Source organism: Hyalella azteca, unplaced genomic scaffold, assembly GCF_000764305.2.
Source record: "Hyalella azteca isolate HAZT.00-mixed unplaced genomic scaffold, Hazt_2.0.2 contig4197, whole genome shotgun sequence".
Taxonomy (NCBI): domain Eukaryota; kingdom Metazoa; phylum Arthropoda; class Malacostraca; order Amphipoda; family Hyalellidae; genus Hyalella; species Hyalella azteca.
The window spans coordinates 141,543-158,981 of record NW_025934420.1 but is presented as its reverse complement, the minus strand read 5'-3'; the positions used below and the strand labels follow the sequence as shown (position 1 = coordinate 158,981).

Genomic DNA, 17,439 nt, shown 5'->3' with positions numbered 1-17,439 from the left:
GAATTAGGTGTACTTTGTTGCTGCCGTGGTCATGTATTATGTGTTCTATATCGAAGTCTTCATTGTCTGTGTCATCCTGAGTGAATATGTCCTGTCAGTGGTTGCGGAATATGGATTTTTTGTTCCGGTGTTATGTTGAATGTTGCTGTGTTTGCGGTATGGGACAGCTTGTTGGGTGTTGGACCCGATCATGCGTTTTGGGATGACCAGAATATTTTAGGATCTGTTTATGTTTCTAATGTGCTAATGAGGTCCTGCAATGTCTGTGTTTGAATGTGTCAGTATGCTGTGTGTATTGTTGACGTAGGGTAATGAGTTGTCTGTTGAGCGCTAGCGATGGAGCGTTGGTGTGAGTGGCTTGGTATTGTGTTTGAAAGAGTAATGTTCCGTGGGAGGTTTGATGCGGTGTATTGAGGTAGGGACAATGATATCGGTGGCTTTCTGTATACGTTTTGTCCAGTTATCTAAGTATTTGTCTATTACTTCTAGTATAGGGTCAGATTATGAGGGTACTGTGTTTTGTGATAATGTTTGTTTGTATTGTGTCCAGTTTGCTCTGCGGAAGAATCAGCGAGGACGGATGGGTATTTGTGTTGGATTTGCAGCCATGGTTGCTATTATGGGAATGTGATCTGACGGGTTAGTGGGTCCAGGCTGTAGGTGTATGTTGTAGAATGCTTTATTGTTGTATAAGACTCTGTCAGGTGATTTTAGGCTTTCTTGGGTTGGTGATTTTAGGCTTTCGTGGCGATGAGGGTTGGAAAGTAGGAGGCCGATGTGGGTTCATTTGCGTTGGAATATTGAGTGTACTTGTCTTCCTATGTGGTTGGAGCTGTTTCCTAATGTTGTGTGTTGTGAGTTTATGTCTTCTAGGAGGTATACGGGATGGGGCATATTCAAAAGTGTGTGTAAATCAATGTAGCTGATGTAGTCTATCCGGGGTGGAATGTATTTACTTGCTATTGTGATGGATGCTTGTTGAGTATCTATTATGATTGTGAGAATGTCTGTATGGGAGTTGTGTAGTTTGTATGGGACTATGTTTGTTTGACTATGTCGAGATATGTTTGGTTGATTTTGTGTTTGATAGTTTCGTGTGTGCTTGTTGTTTATTTTGCATTTTTGGCTTGCGGTTGTATGGACAGTTGGCGGCTAGTGTGCGGTGGTCTTTGTGGCAGTTGAGACATTTCTTGTAGGTGTAGCCGTAAGTCAGTATGCCTTGGGCTACTGTCGTGTCTGTGGTTATGATTTTGATTAGGTGAGTGTAGTGTTTTATTTTGGTGATGTCCTGTATGTGTAGCCAGCTTTGTCGTGTAGTGATTTCATGTTTGATTTCGTCGGCAGTGTGGCTTCCTATACGTCCCTGTCTAGTTGTCGTACAAAATGGCCCGTTTAGACTTCTGCTCGAAGGTCTGGGGGTATAATTAATGGGTGCCAAATTGATTCTGTTGAATGCTTCGGCCACCTTTTTCGAAGTCAGTTTGTCGGTCGCAGTAGCGTCGTCAGTCACAGCGTAAAAACCAGTGGCAGTGTCACTCAGTCGGAAAAGTGGAGCGTCGAGTTCGCTGAAGGTTGTCTGAAATATTTTGAGACGGTCGGTAGGTATTCTTGGGTCGATTTTTTTTTCAGTTCATTGCGGTAAGTCTGAGGTCTAAAAAGCGTTCTGATACGTTTGATGATGGGTTGGATGAGGATGAAGATGAGGGTGGTGGCTTAATGAGTGAGATGAGAGACTAAGTCGTGGGGATTACTGTCTCTCGCCCTTTGGGACAAGCCCGCATCAGGTTAGAGGCAGAAGTACCCCGTGGAGGAGGGGGCATGAGGGCATGGGGAGGGGGGAGTGAAAACACAAGTATGAGATGGGGATACAGTCGTAACTCGTATGTACAATAAAAAGAGTGGAAACAGAGGTAGAAAAAAGTAGAGCAACTAGTTCCTAGTGACACGCCCTCACTGTGAAAAGGCTGCTAGATCTAAGTGAATCACAAGAGAGCACACTTACAACCACCAGCAATGACCATGGGGGGCCGAAGAAAATGTTGTGATGCAAATTTACTTTTATGCACCCAGACCAACTAAAGCGACTTTGGAGGAGGCAGCTGGTCTTCTATCTCTTCCATCAGTACAAACGGAAGCCTTTATTGGAGTTGGTGCGTTAGTGAACGCTTACTGCCTGCACAACCGCGGCTGTCAGTCCCATGTGGAGGTCAAACAAATTATGGATTCTCTGCATGGCTTCCTAAAGGACTCTTGCATCAGCACCACCCCCGAAGAAAAGATCAGGGTATTGAACATACTCGTATAATTGTTGAAAGCTGACAACTGTAATTTGAAGTCGAGAACCAATGGAAAAATGTTTCAATAGCTTTCTATCTACATTATACATTACACCTTATCTGTAAAAACCTGTAACAGAGGATTTTAGTGCAAGGAAAAGGAAAAAAAGTTTTCCAGTACTCTGCCCCCAGGATAGTTTAACTAATAAACTGTAATATTTACTTGATGTCACTAAAAGCTAGATAATTTTTCAGGCGTTACTGGCCATAAAAGGCGTTGGCAACGCCGGTTTGGCTGCCACGTCACAGACGGTCGACTTGCTGCGAGCTTGTATAACCGCCACCGAGCCCAGCAATGAAGACGAGATTCGAGTGGCCGCCGTCAACTCCTTCAGGTGATTTGGAGCGTCGGTCGGTCATTCCTTAGAAACTGTGATGAAGCCAATTTGAATATTTTAATATCTTCTTGAAGAGAATTTTCCGATGAATTAATTGTAAATTTCATTTAAACGCAGTTTAAACAAATAACTTTTTTGAAAAATGATATAATTATATACCCAATAATTTCTTGAAATTTATGAAAGGCGCTTCCACTGCAATCTGACGCATCCTCTGATGGAGTTTTTCAAAGACATGCGAGAAGACTCGGAAGTTCGTATCTGGTCGTACCTCGGAATGATGCGTTGTGCTGACTACGATGTTCTAGCGACGGTCATGTCTGTGCTGCATGATGAAGAAGTCAACCAAGGTATTCATTCCAGTGCCATATTTTTCAAAAATACCTACAGATTACTTGAGGGTAGAATTAAGGATGCAAACTAGGCAATCGCGTGGGGCATTTGCAAGAAAGGTTTTTAAACAGCAATCTAGAGCTTTAAGTGACTTATTTGCAAAATGACTCCAGTTCCTTAGGAGCAAAATTAAGAAGTCAACAAGTTTGTTGGGTCACAAAGTCGTACTTGACTTAGACGTTTTCTTTGGTAGACAGTTAAATTGCGAGCCAAGCTATTGCAAGCAAGATCGATACACCATCTGAGTAATTGGTTATTATGTTGTCAGGTCAGAAATGAAATAATGAGCACATACGAGACAAAATATTGAATGAATGTTTAATTTTAGCGACGATCTTTTGCATAAAATCTTTACATTTACTATTATTCTTGTATTATAGTCATTTGAAAAGAACCGACATATGTTTTTCCAGTCCAAGATATTAAATAATGCCGCAAAAAGGATTACTGCCGCCCATATTAACACGTTTGTTACCACAGTGGGATCGTTCGTGTGGACTCACCTGACCAATATACAAGAAGGCTCACTCCCGTCTCGTAATGCCGTGCAAGCTTTGCTTTCTAATCAAATCCTGCAGGAGAAGTTCAGGACCGACCTCCGCAAGTTCTCTCGCAATTACGAGTGGTCGCTGTTCTACGACCCTCTCAATATCGGTACGTTGCTGCATATATCACTACACGTATTGTGCTACTACTATCCACAATGTGCCAGGTGGTGATGTCCGAGTCAAAATTATAGAAACTTGGGAATATAAGGCCACATAAAACTAAAGTAATTAAAGCAATAATGACCTGTTGTCAGAAACATCGACCACATGCCACTATTGCCGTTATAGTCTTCTCAACGAAGTGGTGGACCTTAATTTGTTGTCTCGGGGTATAAGCCTAGATTGTGTTTATCAGGTGGAAGTGTGGAAGGCAACGTCGTGTTCTCTCAGAAGTCCTACATTCCTCGGTCAGCCTCACTAAACTTCACCACGGATCTCTTCGGGCAGTCCGTCAACTGGCTAGAAGTGAGAACGTGCGCAAAAATTTATTCTAAAGTTGTAGTTTTTATGTCATAGGGAAAGGCAACTCAAGGGCAGCGTTCACTAAACAGCGATTTACAAAGGCGTTCACTTGAAACATTTCTCATTTACTCAATCAAATGAGTTATTATTGTGACGAGCATCTTTGATTTTGTTAAAATTTACATCAGTCACCGCCGATTATGATGATTAACCGCTTATTAAACATGTACGAAAAAATGCGAGTCAATAACCACATAGCAATTGCAAATGTAAGTTATTTCTGCTTCGAAAAATTAATTATTGGTTAATCGTGGTGAGAAAAAGTGCACTTATCAACAATAACTTTAAAATATAACAGCCGTTTGCGAGATGAATATCTGGCTGCAGGAGACGGTTGGGAAATAACTGTCAGTTTTCCAGCACTTTGGGACGGTGACCTTCACGCATACTTGTCTTACAATACTTTCTGTAGCGCAAGCCCAAACGTTCGACGTAGCTACAAACTTTTTTATTATATTCCCTCACAGTTTGAAACTCGCCTAGAAGGTTTTGAGAGGCCCCTAGAGAACATGTTCATGGGTAGCATGCCCATGCCCACCTCTGACGACATCAAAGACAGCGCCGTGAGAGCTCTCATTGAGCGCACCGGGGCCGCGGAGGCGTACCGCAGCAAGCAGCCAGAGGTGAGGAGCTGTGTAACTCATTCATTTGCTCCTTCATTACTTGCAATGCTTCACTGATATAAGCTGAATTAATCGTGATAAGTAATTAAAGAATTTCCAGATCTGATAACGGCTTACCTTACTAATTATCTCACTTTTTTTGGCGATCAAATGTATTTTAAAAGACATTGGTCGTAGATTGTTGGAGACTCAGGTTTACTAGGATGGCCAATCAATTATTTACATGAACTTTAAAATTTCTTCGCTAGAGGTTGAACATTGTGTTTTGTGCCATTAAACTGGGGCAGAATTTATGTTTCTTGCTGTTATCGTATCTTTTCGTTGAAATATCAAGTATGTAAGTTACCCTGGAAAATTCGAAATAGTCGCGTATAGGTTTGGTTTACATTTTAAATATGTATTGAATATTCAGTGGGATTTTAATTTTATTATTTTCAAACATTTCCCTCTTCAAACTTTACCGATATCATGAGCTTGTCGTAGAGGAAAGAAATTGAGCCGAAGTTCTCTATGAAATCTTTGCTTCAAAGAATAAGGCTTAGTTGACGAGAAACGCTATAAAATGGGTTTTAATATTGAAGTAGGTAAAATGTTGCATCATAATGCCAGGAGTTCGGTGGAGATATTGTTTTGGGAAAACTATTTAGCTTGCTGCACACTAGAGGTGTTGGAGCAGATTATTGATATCATGATGGGTCAGCTCAACCTTTTCTGTACGTCAAATGTAATTTAGCTCGCCGCTATCTGCCAGGGATTTGAGCTGCTAAGAACCAATAGGTTTACTGAGTGTAAACCTATTTAACGGGACTTTGAGCTGCGAAGAACCAATAGGTTTACTGAGTGTAAACCTATTTAACAGGACTTTGAGCTGTGAAGAAACAATAGGTTTACTGAAAAATCCCGAGTCTTTGTAGGTGAATTGCTTACTTCCACAGGCGGGGTTATGCATGCCTCTTAGCTGATGAGTACAGCGGCTCGCTCCTTCACTCGATTTGTACTTTGAAATTAAAATTTTCGATCGTCCCAGTGCAAACTGAAACCAGCCGACAATGTTGAATGGACCAATACTTCTCCATTTCTTTCAGCTTTCGATGGCACTTCGCATGTTTGGGAACGACGTCTTCTTCCAACACCTCCACGGAGGGACAACAATCAGGGAGGCTTTCGCTAAATTGGACCCCACGAGACTCATCGAGCGACTCAATAACGGAGAGGTGGGCATTATTTTCCCATCGCATAGTTACGTTCACTACGCGATCAGTTGTACTCTGTGGAATTTTTCTCTTCCAGAAATTTGTGTTATTAAGTGAAAAGATGTAGACCAAATTAAAAAGATCAAATATTAAAGATAGATAGTTAAGTACCTCCCTACACATTAGGAGGTACTTAACTTCGAAATGTTCTCAGTTTCAAATCACACTGCACGGCAATGCCAACCCAGATAAAAATTGCTGGCCCCGACGTGAGCAGTATAGAGATTAGCGTACCAACACAGTTTATTACATAAGGATACAAGAAGGCTATTTATACCCAGCATTACAAACTTAACAGTTCAATAATTCACTTAATTTTACTACATTTTCTAAAAATTACTCGACGTGTGCCGTCATAGTTGTCTCATAGTTCATGTGAAAATACTGGGTAAATAGCGAGCAGGATTCGTATTCCACCAGCTGTTATGGTTTGCCCAATCTAGCTAATCTAGTGTGCAATGTTAGTCATAGATTCAATGGACAAGTTTTTTCGATTAAAACTAATATTGAAAAACATCCGGTACTCAAAAAAAATCATTCACGAGTAGAACTACCCTGATTCCCCAACACTACTTCCTAAGTTTTAAGACGCAGATTATCCTCGTATTATCTCTTGTTATTTCTCGTAGACACTATCGCTGCAAAAAAGCATTCGTCCGATTGAGTCGTTCGGTCGTGTGGCGACGTCCGCTGGGTTGCCCGTCTCCCTGGAGTTGACGGGCACGCTGTCCCTGGACGTCCTAGCCACGGCCACCGTGCGCTTCGGGACGCTCTACCCTGACTTCAACCCCAGCGTCGACATCCACGGCACACTCAGTCCAAGGTCTGTTACGATGCTAACATTTCCTTATTCACTATTGTGCAGGAGATAACTTAATCCTAAACGGTTAGTGCAGTGACTGACCGTAATTTTTAACACTATCATTTGTTTTTCTCTTTGCTAGGAGATACAATTTTGAACATTATTTTTCATCCCCATATCTCAGAAACCCCTTTTATTTGATACTATTTTATATTTTTATTTTTAAATGTATGTTGAAAGTTAAGATTATCTCTGATCGGTGTGTTAGAAAACTTTAGATAAGAGTTAAATTCGCAAGAGTATTACAAACGCTTGTAATGATCGTCAAATATCAACTGTGTGGCAGCGTTGCTAGCGACATAAGAGCGACGTTGAAGATCGACGGCATGGCAGCGGTGGCTGGCGTGGAGGTGGCGGCGTCACTGAGCTCCAGGAGCGCTCTGTCAGGCCGCATCAACGCTAATGGCATGAGCTCGCTTAACCTCGACCTCAACATGCCTAATGAGAAGGTCGAGTTCATCAACGTCACGTGAGTTCAGGGAAGCGAACGCTACAATATTTTTGGTTTTATATCAGTGAGGCTGAGAATTTACAAGGCACACGTTAATACTAACCTGATTATACAGCCAAGCAAGCATACTCTCACGTCGAATTTGTCTAGGATGAAATTGACTCATAAATATAAAAGTCTCACCATGTTTAACAATGCTCCAGTTCTCAGAACCTCATTTTCAGCTATCTTCACTCTATGTGTGAACTGACTGGTGTAAGTTAGAAAAAAAATTTGTATTAGAATGTCTTTACTTCACGCAGCGAAAAGCGTTATGAATAATACTAGTAGTTCTCAACTCGGCGGGACCGTCCACTCGAGTTACGGAGCGAACATTTTCTTTACGTATCACAAAAATTTCGTAATTATTTTGTCTATCTCTGACAAAATAATTAACTCTGGATATGTCGAATCATTTAAACTATATCTTTAAATTAGATGTGCCTAAAACATTTATGTTCTCCAAGAAAATAGTGTCCTTATTGCAAGTAAAATTTTTAATATATTACGAAAATCAAGCTTTCCATGCAGGTTCCTTGAATTACTGACAAGGCTTGTGTGCAATTTTTATTTTGTATTTGTGCAAATAACGCCATTTGGTTGATAGCGTTCAGCACGCATCAGTTCTAATATTAATATTGAATATATTGTTATATATTGTTTGACCCATTTTCAAACCATTAAAAATATTCAAATCAAACTATTTTTAACCTCTATTTGGTTATTACAAACCTTAATCGAACCAGCGTTAATATCTTCGTTATTGCTGGCCCATAGCATATTTCTGTCCGTTGTTTGTCGGCATGTGAACTACTGCATCACTTTTTGAGGAATCGTATCGAATTTTATGGCGCAATTCGGACAATTTATATTCCGACGGCAGGTCAAATCTGTTCCTGCTTCATGGCTCAGCATCTGCGAGTGGTGAAACGCTACGAGTTGACCCTGAAATTATAGTTGCTGATAAGAAAGTAGAAACACACGACTGCACTCCGTACGCCGACGAGATAGGAGCGACGGCTTGCTGGTCTGTTCTGTTCCCTAACACCTCTGAGGTGGAGGGAGCTCCTAGCTTCCCACTAACTGGGTCTGCACACCTCAATGTCGTGGCCATCAAAAGCGATCCCAGTTTGGGGACATATCAAGTCCGGTACAGCTTCAACAATAATGAGGTGAGCAAGACTGCTGCCACATAGTCGCAAAACAGCTTTCCATTAGAGTCGTATGAACCTATTATTTTTTCTTATTGTTTTGAACGACTTGCGGTGCAGATTGGGTGAATATCTTGTATACCTTCGTTTCTTAGTGTATAAAATTTTGTGAGAGCTTGACGCTGCTTTTAATAGAAACTAATCGAGAATTGGTATTACGCACTATTCTGGACGGCAGAAATATAGTCCGAAATTTCCAAAAATCATGTAACCCTGAAATTTGCTTCCTGTTTCAATATATCATAAATTAATGCTCATGCATATAATCTGTCGCGCGTAAATTACATTTTCTAAGCAATTGTGTGCAATTGTTATAGTGGTACACACTTCTACAGAACGAGCGTCGCTTGATACTATCAGGCAACACTCCAGGCACGGCTGTCTCCAGGGAGCACAGCCTCGTGGCGGCTCTTAACGCTCTGCAGCGCACTGCTGACCTCAAGATCAGTACGCCCAAGTGGAATTTTGACGCCAAAGGTTTGATAATCGTCATGTACTTCAAATAATTTCATTACAAACTATAAAAGCTGAAATATACAATGAGACATGGAGTACAAATATTTAAATGTTCCCTAATGCGGATATTCATTATATATATATATGTTTTTTTTTTATTTTTACCTTCATTCGTCGATTGTCAGTAGATTTCAATAGTTCAGCTACTTCGATTGTTGCCTTTTGCATCCTCGCCGAATCAATATTTTACTGCCACTAAACCTTCCTTCATAATAAATTTTGGCTCTGTAAAATTCACCTCTTCTTGATTCAGAAGTTTTCTGCACTTTCATTTTTTGAGTTCTATACCAACGAAGCACCTAAAGTCTTGTAGTGTTAACTCGAATTCGCCAAACTCGGATCAAGTATCGTTTACTAACCTAACCCAACACATTTGCAATCATATACAAATATTTTGTGCTTGCTACATCCAGTACAAAAACTTTCAATATCACATCAGGCTCATAATTCAAATGCTGATTTATACTACAACTTTCTGTGCCATGGTTTGCTTGTTGTTGGCGCAAGCTCAAGAAATTAATGTCATGCGGCTTCCAGGTCCAAACATAATCATAACAAATAAATTTTTTGTTTTCAGGTCGCTTTGTGTGGGATAGATCGGTCAAGAAACTTGATTTGGTCTGCCAAATTGATGGGCAGCTGGTGGCCGAGGTGAGAGCTTGAGGACCGCGAGTATTTAAATAGATCTATTTAATGTTTGTAGGCTTCTTTAAGAGTTTATTGTGGCATATATGACTACATATTGCACAGCTATAGCCTGGTGCTGTGAACAATTTTCATGGGTTTATTTAAATTTTGTTGAGGTTTTTACGGAGTCCCGCAGTTCATTTTTAATATAGTATAATAACATATAATAATACAAATCATGATAATTTTTACCAGTGAACATGCAAATAGCAAGTTTTGGTTTCAGGTGGAACTGAACATGGCACGACACGAGAAAGATGGTCGGAAAAACCTGATACCGACAGCGAAAATTAAATGGAGGGGAAGAGATCTTTTCAATCTCGGAGGTAAACATTTCTTTTGACGCTTCATAAATGTATTGGCAGTACATCAAAAAATGTTAATTGACCCTACATTTATGATAAGTCGGGCAGCTTTGCCAGACCCGACATTAATGATAAGTCGGGCAGCTTTGCCAGACCCGACATTTATGATAAGTCGGGCAGCTTTGCCAGACCCGACATTTATGATAAGTCGGGCAGCTTTGCCAGACCCAACATTTATGATAAATCGGGCAGCTTTGCCAGACCCAACATTTATGATAAATCGGGCAGCTTTGCCAGACCCAACATTTATGATAAGTCGGGCAGCTTTGCCAGACCCAACATTTATGATAAGTCGGGCAGCTTTGCCAGACCCAACATTTATGATAAATCGGGCAACTTTGCCAGAAGTAATACAGTTGACCAAAGCGCATGATGGGCAGAAACTGGGTGCGTTAATCACCAATTTCAATGACGTTACAATTTCGCAACAAGATAAATGTATAAATAAATAAATAAAGTGCTGAAGTCAAAGTGCACCTCAAAGACAGCATTTCTTCTCGACTTCTCACAGCGCAGCTGGACTAATATTCTTCACAGTAATTCCTCGTCCACGGAATTTACGACCAAGCTCAGAAAAAATCTCCACGATAGTTGGTCAAATAAAATAACAGTTATTTTCGAACTGATACCTAAATAGGAAAACTGGTTGATAAAATACAAAAATGAATGAAATTATCTTGTGGATATGATTGTTATTGTCATTTATTTTGAACAGTTCTATGTCGAAGAATCTATTATGACAGTAATACGGCACATCATTAATAATATATCATTATTAATAATACTAAAGCTTCGACACTCCTGAATGATTACAATTGATTGATCATGAAACTGCTAAACTGCAAATGGGTTATAATCACAGGAGAAATAGAGGCCCTGGAGAAGCAAGGGTCTGTGGTGTACAGCCTCGGGCTGCAGTTCTCGGCCAGCGGGCTGGAGGCGACGACTCAAGAAGCGCTCATCAGGGGCGAGCTGCACGGCGAGGTCAAGGAGGGGGCCAATGAGAAGAGTATTAATCTTAACATCGATTATAATATTGCGGTGAGTGAAATCTAATATTATCTCTTTACATCAACTCTTTCATTCATCGTCTTCTTTGCTCTTGTTGCATTTAATTGATAATTCTACAGTCAGAGATACTATTTTATATGCGGTCACCTTAACATAAATCACTAATTTTGTTTATTTTCCTTCAAATAAATCCTTCTTCGGTACAACGCGACTTGTTCGCGAAAGCTATGTACTCGCTAGAAGAATGTTGTATTAAAACAAAATTTGAGTGGGCAGAAGCGTTTATTTATACTGAATGACTATGTTCTTAGGGTGAACAGCACAGAACGACCGTGGATTACACTCTACTGCACACGTCTGACACCGAATATAAGTTCGTGAGTGACAGCGAGGTCGTCTTCACTCAGTTTCCCACGCTCAATCTCGTCTGGAAGAACTCGTATCGGGTAAGTCGCTCTCTATGACTTCGACTGTTCTACAGTGTGTAGTTCCTGAGTTAACAACAGAACGAGTCACGCATGCGTTCTTAAATGGTGCTTTTGTATGTGTGTTTGTATACGTGGACAACACCACTAGGAAAGTAAAGAAGCACGAGAGGCGGCACAGAATGGGCAGAAATTTAAGAAGAAAGGGAAATCCCATTTGGAGTCGAAAAAAGGCATAATTAATTTTTGTCGCACGATTAATTTTTTGTGATTGGGTCTGGATTGAAGTTGAATGGGGAACGAAACAAGTTAGGGCTTCGGAGACTTGAGTAGTGAATTTATGTGCGGGGTTCATTTATTGATGTAATTTATAGAATAGATAACCACATTTTTACGATTCATTCAGACCTATGTAGAGTGTCACACGAATCAGCTCTCGTTACGTCAGTGTGTTCAGCAACGTGAATGACGAGCGGCTCTTGCATGTCTGGTCTCGAGATATGCTGCTAAAACATATCAGACTTTAATGGCTTATGAAATATTAGTACAAGGCGCCGCAGACTCCAGGTGTTAATATTTATTCTTTAATTTGCGTTGATGTCCTCTGCTGCCAGTTGAAGCGTGGGTCTGTCGAGATGAACATTATGCTAAACTTCGGAGAACATTTCCACAACGACGATCACGCCGTTAATTTCCATCGAAGTCTCACTTTCCTGCACTCAGAGGAGCAAACGTTGATCAGCAGCAAGCTCGCTCTCGGGGTTGGTGAAGCATTTCGTAACTGGATACTGCTTAGGATCCATTGTGCTGAACATCTTCCTAGCATTTGTTTCTTTTCAGTGGAATGAATGCATGAAAAATTTAATGAACTTTTCCAATCGAACAGCTAACTTCAAGAAACTATATTTGCAGCACAAAATGAGCAACATAGACGTGATGCTGGCGGCAGACTTTCTCTCTGACTGGACCGATGTCGTCTCCACCGGCTTCGTCTTCCAACTCGTCTCAGGTAGGCCGAAATTTTTGAAATTATTTGCATGTATCGAAAATCTTCAGCGACGCATTAGCAAGCAGTTTGGGAAGATAATTCTGGCACGAGAATTCATTTTATTTGTCTACTTTCGTCGATGATTCTTTTCCTGATGTCCTTATATGAAGGCAATAGGTTCCATGAAAGATTTAAGGTTCTTAGACAATAACGATTTTGGTTTTTCCAGCATTTTTTATACCAGAAGATATTGTTACCACGCGGAGATCACTACATTCGTCCTCACGATCAGTTAAAGTAGTAAAGAAAGGTAAAGTTGTTGAAATTCTGAGTATAAATTGTAACTAACTAATTTTTTTGCTTAGAATTTTAATTGCGGAAAAGTTCCTATACGAATTAGTTCGAAATTATTCGTTGTGCAGGACGCGACGTCTCGTCACGCCTGCACCTACAGAAGGTCCCAGGTCCCCGGTTGGACGGCTCAGGAAGTTTCGCCTTGAATGTTCCGTCGCTATCAGAAGTTCTAATCAACGTAACCATCAACGAGACTTCGAAGAGCTTGTATAACGTCAGTGGTTTTAAATCAGCAAGCAGCTTAAGAAATATTCTTAAGGCCTCGTAGTGAATCGGGAGTGTGGATTATTGGCTGTTAAGATGGTCAATATGGAAATGATATTACTATTAGAGATGAACTCCATTCATACCTGAATCTTCCTTGTATTGAAAAATATCATACCTTTCCGTTCATTGAATTCAATGCTACGGCCCGTAATCTAGTAAGGATAGAGTTAGCGTTTGCATTTTGTGTTTTGCACGTCGTTTAACGCGGCCATTATACGAATTAGGCATTTATACTGTTGTTTTTTAAGTTTGTTGAGGTTTTGGTGCAAGTAAGGCATTTTTTTATTTCTGTACTACTCAGATTGGTGCTACAGGCTCAATAGGAGCAGGTAACGAAATGAGCCTGATAGGCACGTATGAAACGAACCCGCCGCTGTCACACCACCAACTCCTGCTCACTGCACGGCTGCCGGACCAGACCTCGGCTAACGTTAACGTCACTGCGCTCTTCACTTGGGAGAAAGCTTTCGTTACCATAGAAGTACTCTATATATTTTAAACTATGAGATATTCACATTAAAAATAACAACAGACTATTTGTATAGTTTACATTAAGAAGCTTTTGGTATCTCTTACTGCGCTATATTTGCGTAATAAACAAAATAAATTTATCAGATTTCAAGCCGCTTCTAAAGACAACAGCGTCTTTGGTTTGCCCGTTTTTTCTTGCACAGGAAAATACTGTTCTTGAAAATGTCTTCGACATTTTGCAGTGTTATTCTTTTTTTCCGTGTGGAGGATCTACCGAGCGCTAAATAAGAATTCAGGACCAGGACGGCAACGTTGCGTGGCATTACATGCACTCTTCTTCCCACAGGTGCAACCCCAAGGAGGCGGCGCCTACAGGAGCACCGCTTGCTACACGCACGTTATCGACCAGCTCGCCGTCAGCACCAAATCTTTGGAACTGGAAATTTCCTTTCCCAAATTAACTGTTAAAATATCAACGGACCTTTCAATTGGTCAGGTTGTTACCGTCACAAACCGTCTACAGTCCGACAGGTTGGTTATTTTTATCAATAATTAAATTGTGAGGGATTGGCATTGCAACTGCAATGCGCATCCTATTTGTTCAGATTATAATTTGTGAATGAATTTTAGTAACAGTAGTAGGGAATTTTAATGAGGATGCCAGTTCTAAAGTCAAGTTGACCAATTTATTTCGTTCAAATTGCATTTATATAGTTCCGTAATTTGTAGGACGTTGTTAAAGAAAAGTATGGAAATTTACTACATGCTATATAAAATTAAGAGCTATAATTTGCTAGTTCAATATCGGTGATTGTTCAGGACGCAAGACGTCATCACTCGTCTCGTCCTGGACATCCTCAAGCCGAAGAAGAAGGGAGCGCGGATGACCCTGCAGTGGGACCCCAACAGGTTGTATTTACTCACTTCAACCTGACATTTTTCTAAACATCAACATTTTTTTGCCATATTAACCCAATCTGACCATACTTTTCTTAACAGTAAATCCTATTGCATCATATTTAATTATGATCCAATTTTATGATTGTATATCTGTAAGGCTGTATATCGTGATTTTTAAGGCACTGAATGGAAATTGAGATCAGCAGGACCGACCATAACTTGGGTCAGTCGGAGCCCAGAAGTCATTGAGATTGCAACCCGTGTATGGACATTGTCAACTGACGGTATCGTGCCTTAGCCACTTTAGTTCAGTAGATAAACACCGCCTTTAATGTGTTGCGGAGCTGGACTTCCATTTGCTTTTCGGGAGCTGGCCGAATTGAAGTTAGTCTTGAAGAACACGTCCGTCGTGACCACTTGAGATGATCAGATTAACTGTCTAGGGGACTATCAGGTCGCTCGAATAGTCCATTAGTGTGAGATTTGGCATCTATTATCCATGAGGGTTGGCATCCATTAATATAACGGTTTCACATGATGTTCTTGTTTTTATTCAATTGTTACTGTTAGGGTTTGATTATTTAAAGGAAATACCTCACAAGAGTATTACGAACCCGACGAAGCACCAACTTCATTACAATATCAACACATGCAAACATTACATGCAACGATTCTAGTTGCATCATCTCAATGTCTCTCGTTTCTCAGTCGTGGCTAGTATTGTAGTGCAGCTGTACGTATAAAAAAAGTGCCTGACAGCATTTTTTTGACGCCGTATGGAGCATGTCGCTTAAAAATAATTGGTTATACTTTTTTCATCCTAGGGACCCGTTGTAGAAGTAAGAGTTGTCCCTGCTGCGGGACTGGTCTGATCTTACCCTCTTACATCCTATGGACCCGTTGTAGAAGTTAGAGTTGTCCCTGCTGCGGGACTGGTCTGATCTTACCCTCTTACATCCTATGGACCCGTTGTAGAAGTTAGAGTTGTCCCTGCTGCGGGACTGGTCTGATCTTACCCTCTTACATCCTATTGACCCGTTGTAGAAGTTAGAGTTGTCCCTGCTGCGGGACTGGTCTGATCTTACCCTCTTACATCCTAGAGACCCGTTGTAGAAGTTAGAGTTGTCCCTGCAGCGGGACTGGTCTGATCTTACCCTCTTACATCCTAGGGACCCGTTGAAGAAGCTAGAGTTGTCCCTGCAGCGGGACTGGTCTGACCCAACCTTCAGCTCCATCAACGCCACGGCGTTCCTGGGGCTCCTGGACAACACTTATCAAATGGCATTGACTTCTACGGCGCTCAGTGAGATTATATAGCTAGCTTACTTTGGTCCTAAACTATTTTAAAACATTTGGACTTTGTATCTGATATTATAAGCAAGACTGTTATCAAATTGTGTGCATTCGTTATTGTGTTAAACGATTTTTCATTATTTATAAAATTAATTAGAAAGAATTTTACTATATTGTGAATATTCAATTTTTTTTCGATTCAAAAAAGGAGCATGTGTGGTGTGTGCTCATGTTAAATTAGTAAAGTATAGTAATGCCGTTGCTGAACAATAGGAAAAGTTTGGCCTCTTGCCGATTCTTGTAATTTTTGTGGATGAAATGCTGAGAATATACGTACGTCTGCATAGCAAACTATAGGCTGAGAATACACGTATGCATGACTTTTTAAAATAAATCAATTAATTGATCTAAGGAGTAAATGTCGTTAACATTACAGAAATGTACAGAGGAGCAGCGTTTCTATGGGAACAGCGGCACAGCGGTCGTCTGACGTGGCAGGATTCCCTCACCAGGGAACGTCAAGAAGTTGTTGGTTCCGCACACGCGCGTCTCTCTCGCGCCCAAACTGCGGAATTTGTCGCAAATTTCGATCTCGCGACTCCTTTTGAAGACTGGAACGACAACTACTTCAGAGTGCTGTAAATAATTTCCACTGAAGATTATTAACTTAAATGAGTTTTTTTCTGAATATTTAGCTTACATGAGGTTAGAATCAGTTTAGCTTTGTTTGGCTTACTTATTTTCTGTTTGGGGTTGATTAATTAGTAGTAAAGAAATTTGAAGAACCATCACAGTTTTAGCGGTATTTATTTGATATAGTCCTAAGACCATTTAGACTCGGTATTTTTCCTAAGACCATTTATTCGGTATATTTTATTTAAAAAACCAGCACAATTCAGCCCACTCAATTTAAAACCAATCTCCATGTATGATTCGACACATTTCAAGCACACTTTGCGAAATCTGTTACCACACGTCTATTTTTGCCTCTATGATACAATTTTACGTTGTATGTCAACACTCATAGTTGCTCGTTAGCTAGTTATGGTTAATATTAGTGCAGTTGCTCGCATAAAAAACAGCACCTGGCCTCATTTTTACCGCCGTTTTATTGACATGTAGGTTACGGATTTCATTTCATTATTTCCATTCAATAAATGCTGTTTATGCCTTTTGCATCCTAGGGACCGAATGATTAACATAATTTGTGTCTACTTAAAACATGAGAGACCAAATGGTGTCAGCACTCAGTTTGAGTCAGATTCAATTAAATTCGTAGTTTCTTGATAAATAAATAGAACCTCTAGTTTAGTTTTAAAACCTGCTTTTCCTCTCAAGGTATTCCCGCGATGCAGATCGCATAAACGGTGTGGTGAACAGTCGATGGCATGACGATGAATTCTTCGACGCACGAATGGTCGCGGAGAAAAGCTACGAAAGCCTCAGTCTGTTCAGTGGCAACTCTTCGCTGGATATCAGCTCTTCTTTCCGAGGCATGACCTCACTCAAGACTGGGGCTAAAGTTAACAGGAAACCTGGTCTTTTGGACTCAACAATGTTCATGCAGGTGAGAATTAGCAAGAAAA

The 17,439-nt window shown here is 40.5% G+C and overlaps 1 protein-coding gene across 2 annotated transcripts in view; it reads left to right on the top strand.

Annotated features, from left to right (window-relative positions):
• Positions 1-17,439, top strand: part of LOC108677311 — a 56,578-nt gene that overhangs the window by 12,040 nt on the left and 27,099 nt on the right. For both annotated transcript variants that reach the window (XM_047879919.1, XM_018165524.2), the window contains exons 13-36: positions 2,071-2,284; positions 2,532-2,671; positions 2,861-3,024; positions 3,548-3,721; positions 3,971-4,080; positions 4,605-4,760; positions 5,846-5,974; positions 6,643-6,836; positions 7,162-7,344; positions 8,249-8,537; positions 8,912-9,053; positions 9,670-9,743; positions 10,006-10,105; positions 11,007-11,185; positions 11,467-11,601; positions 12,195-12,341; positions 12,493-12,589; positions 12,991-13,136; positions 13,491-13,670; positions 14,007-14,191; positions 14,480-14,569; positions 15,730-15,863; positions 16,290-16,491; positions 17,192-17,420. In XM_047879919.1, coding sequence (XP_047735875.1) covers positions 2,071-2,284; positions 2,532-2,671; positions 2,861-3,024; positions 3,548-3,721; positions 3,971-4,080; positions 4,605-4,760; positions 5,846-5,974; positions 6,643-6,836; positions 7,162-7,344; positions 8,249-8,537; positions 8,912-9,053; positions 9,670-9,743; positions 10,006-10,105; positions 11,007-11,185; positions 11,467-11,601; positions 12,195-12,341; positions 12,493-12,589; positions 12,991-13,136; positions 13,491-13,670; positions 14,007-14,191; positions 14,480-14,569; positions 15,730-15,863; positions 16,290-16,491; positions 17,192-17,420 — 3,793 coding nt within the window. The remainder of the gene's footprint in view (positions 1-2,070; positions 2,285-2,531; positions 2,672-2,860; positions 3,025-3,547; positions 3,722-3,970; positions 4,081-4,604; positions 4,761-5,845; positions 5,975-6,642; positions 6,837-7,161; positions 7,345-8,248; positions 8,538-8,911; positions 9,054-9,669; positions 9,744-10,005; positions 10,106-11,006; positions 11,186-11,466; positions 11,602-12,194; positions 12,342-12,492; positions 12,590-12,990; positions 13,137-13,490; positions 13,671-14,006; positions 14,192-14,479; positions 14,570-15,729; positions 15,864-16,289; positions 16,492-17,191; positions 17,421-17,439) is intronic.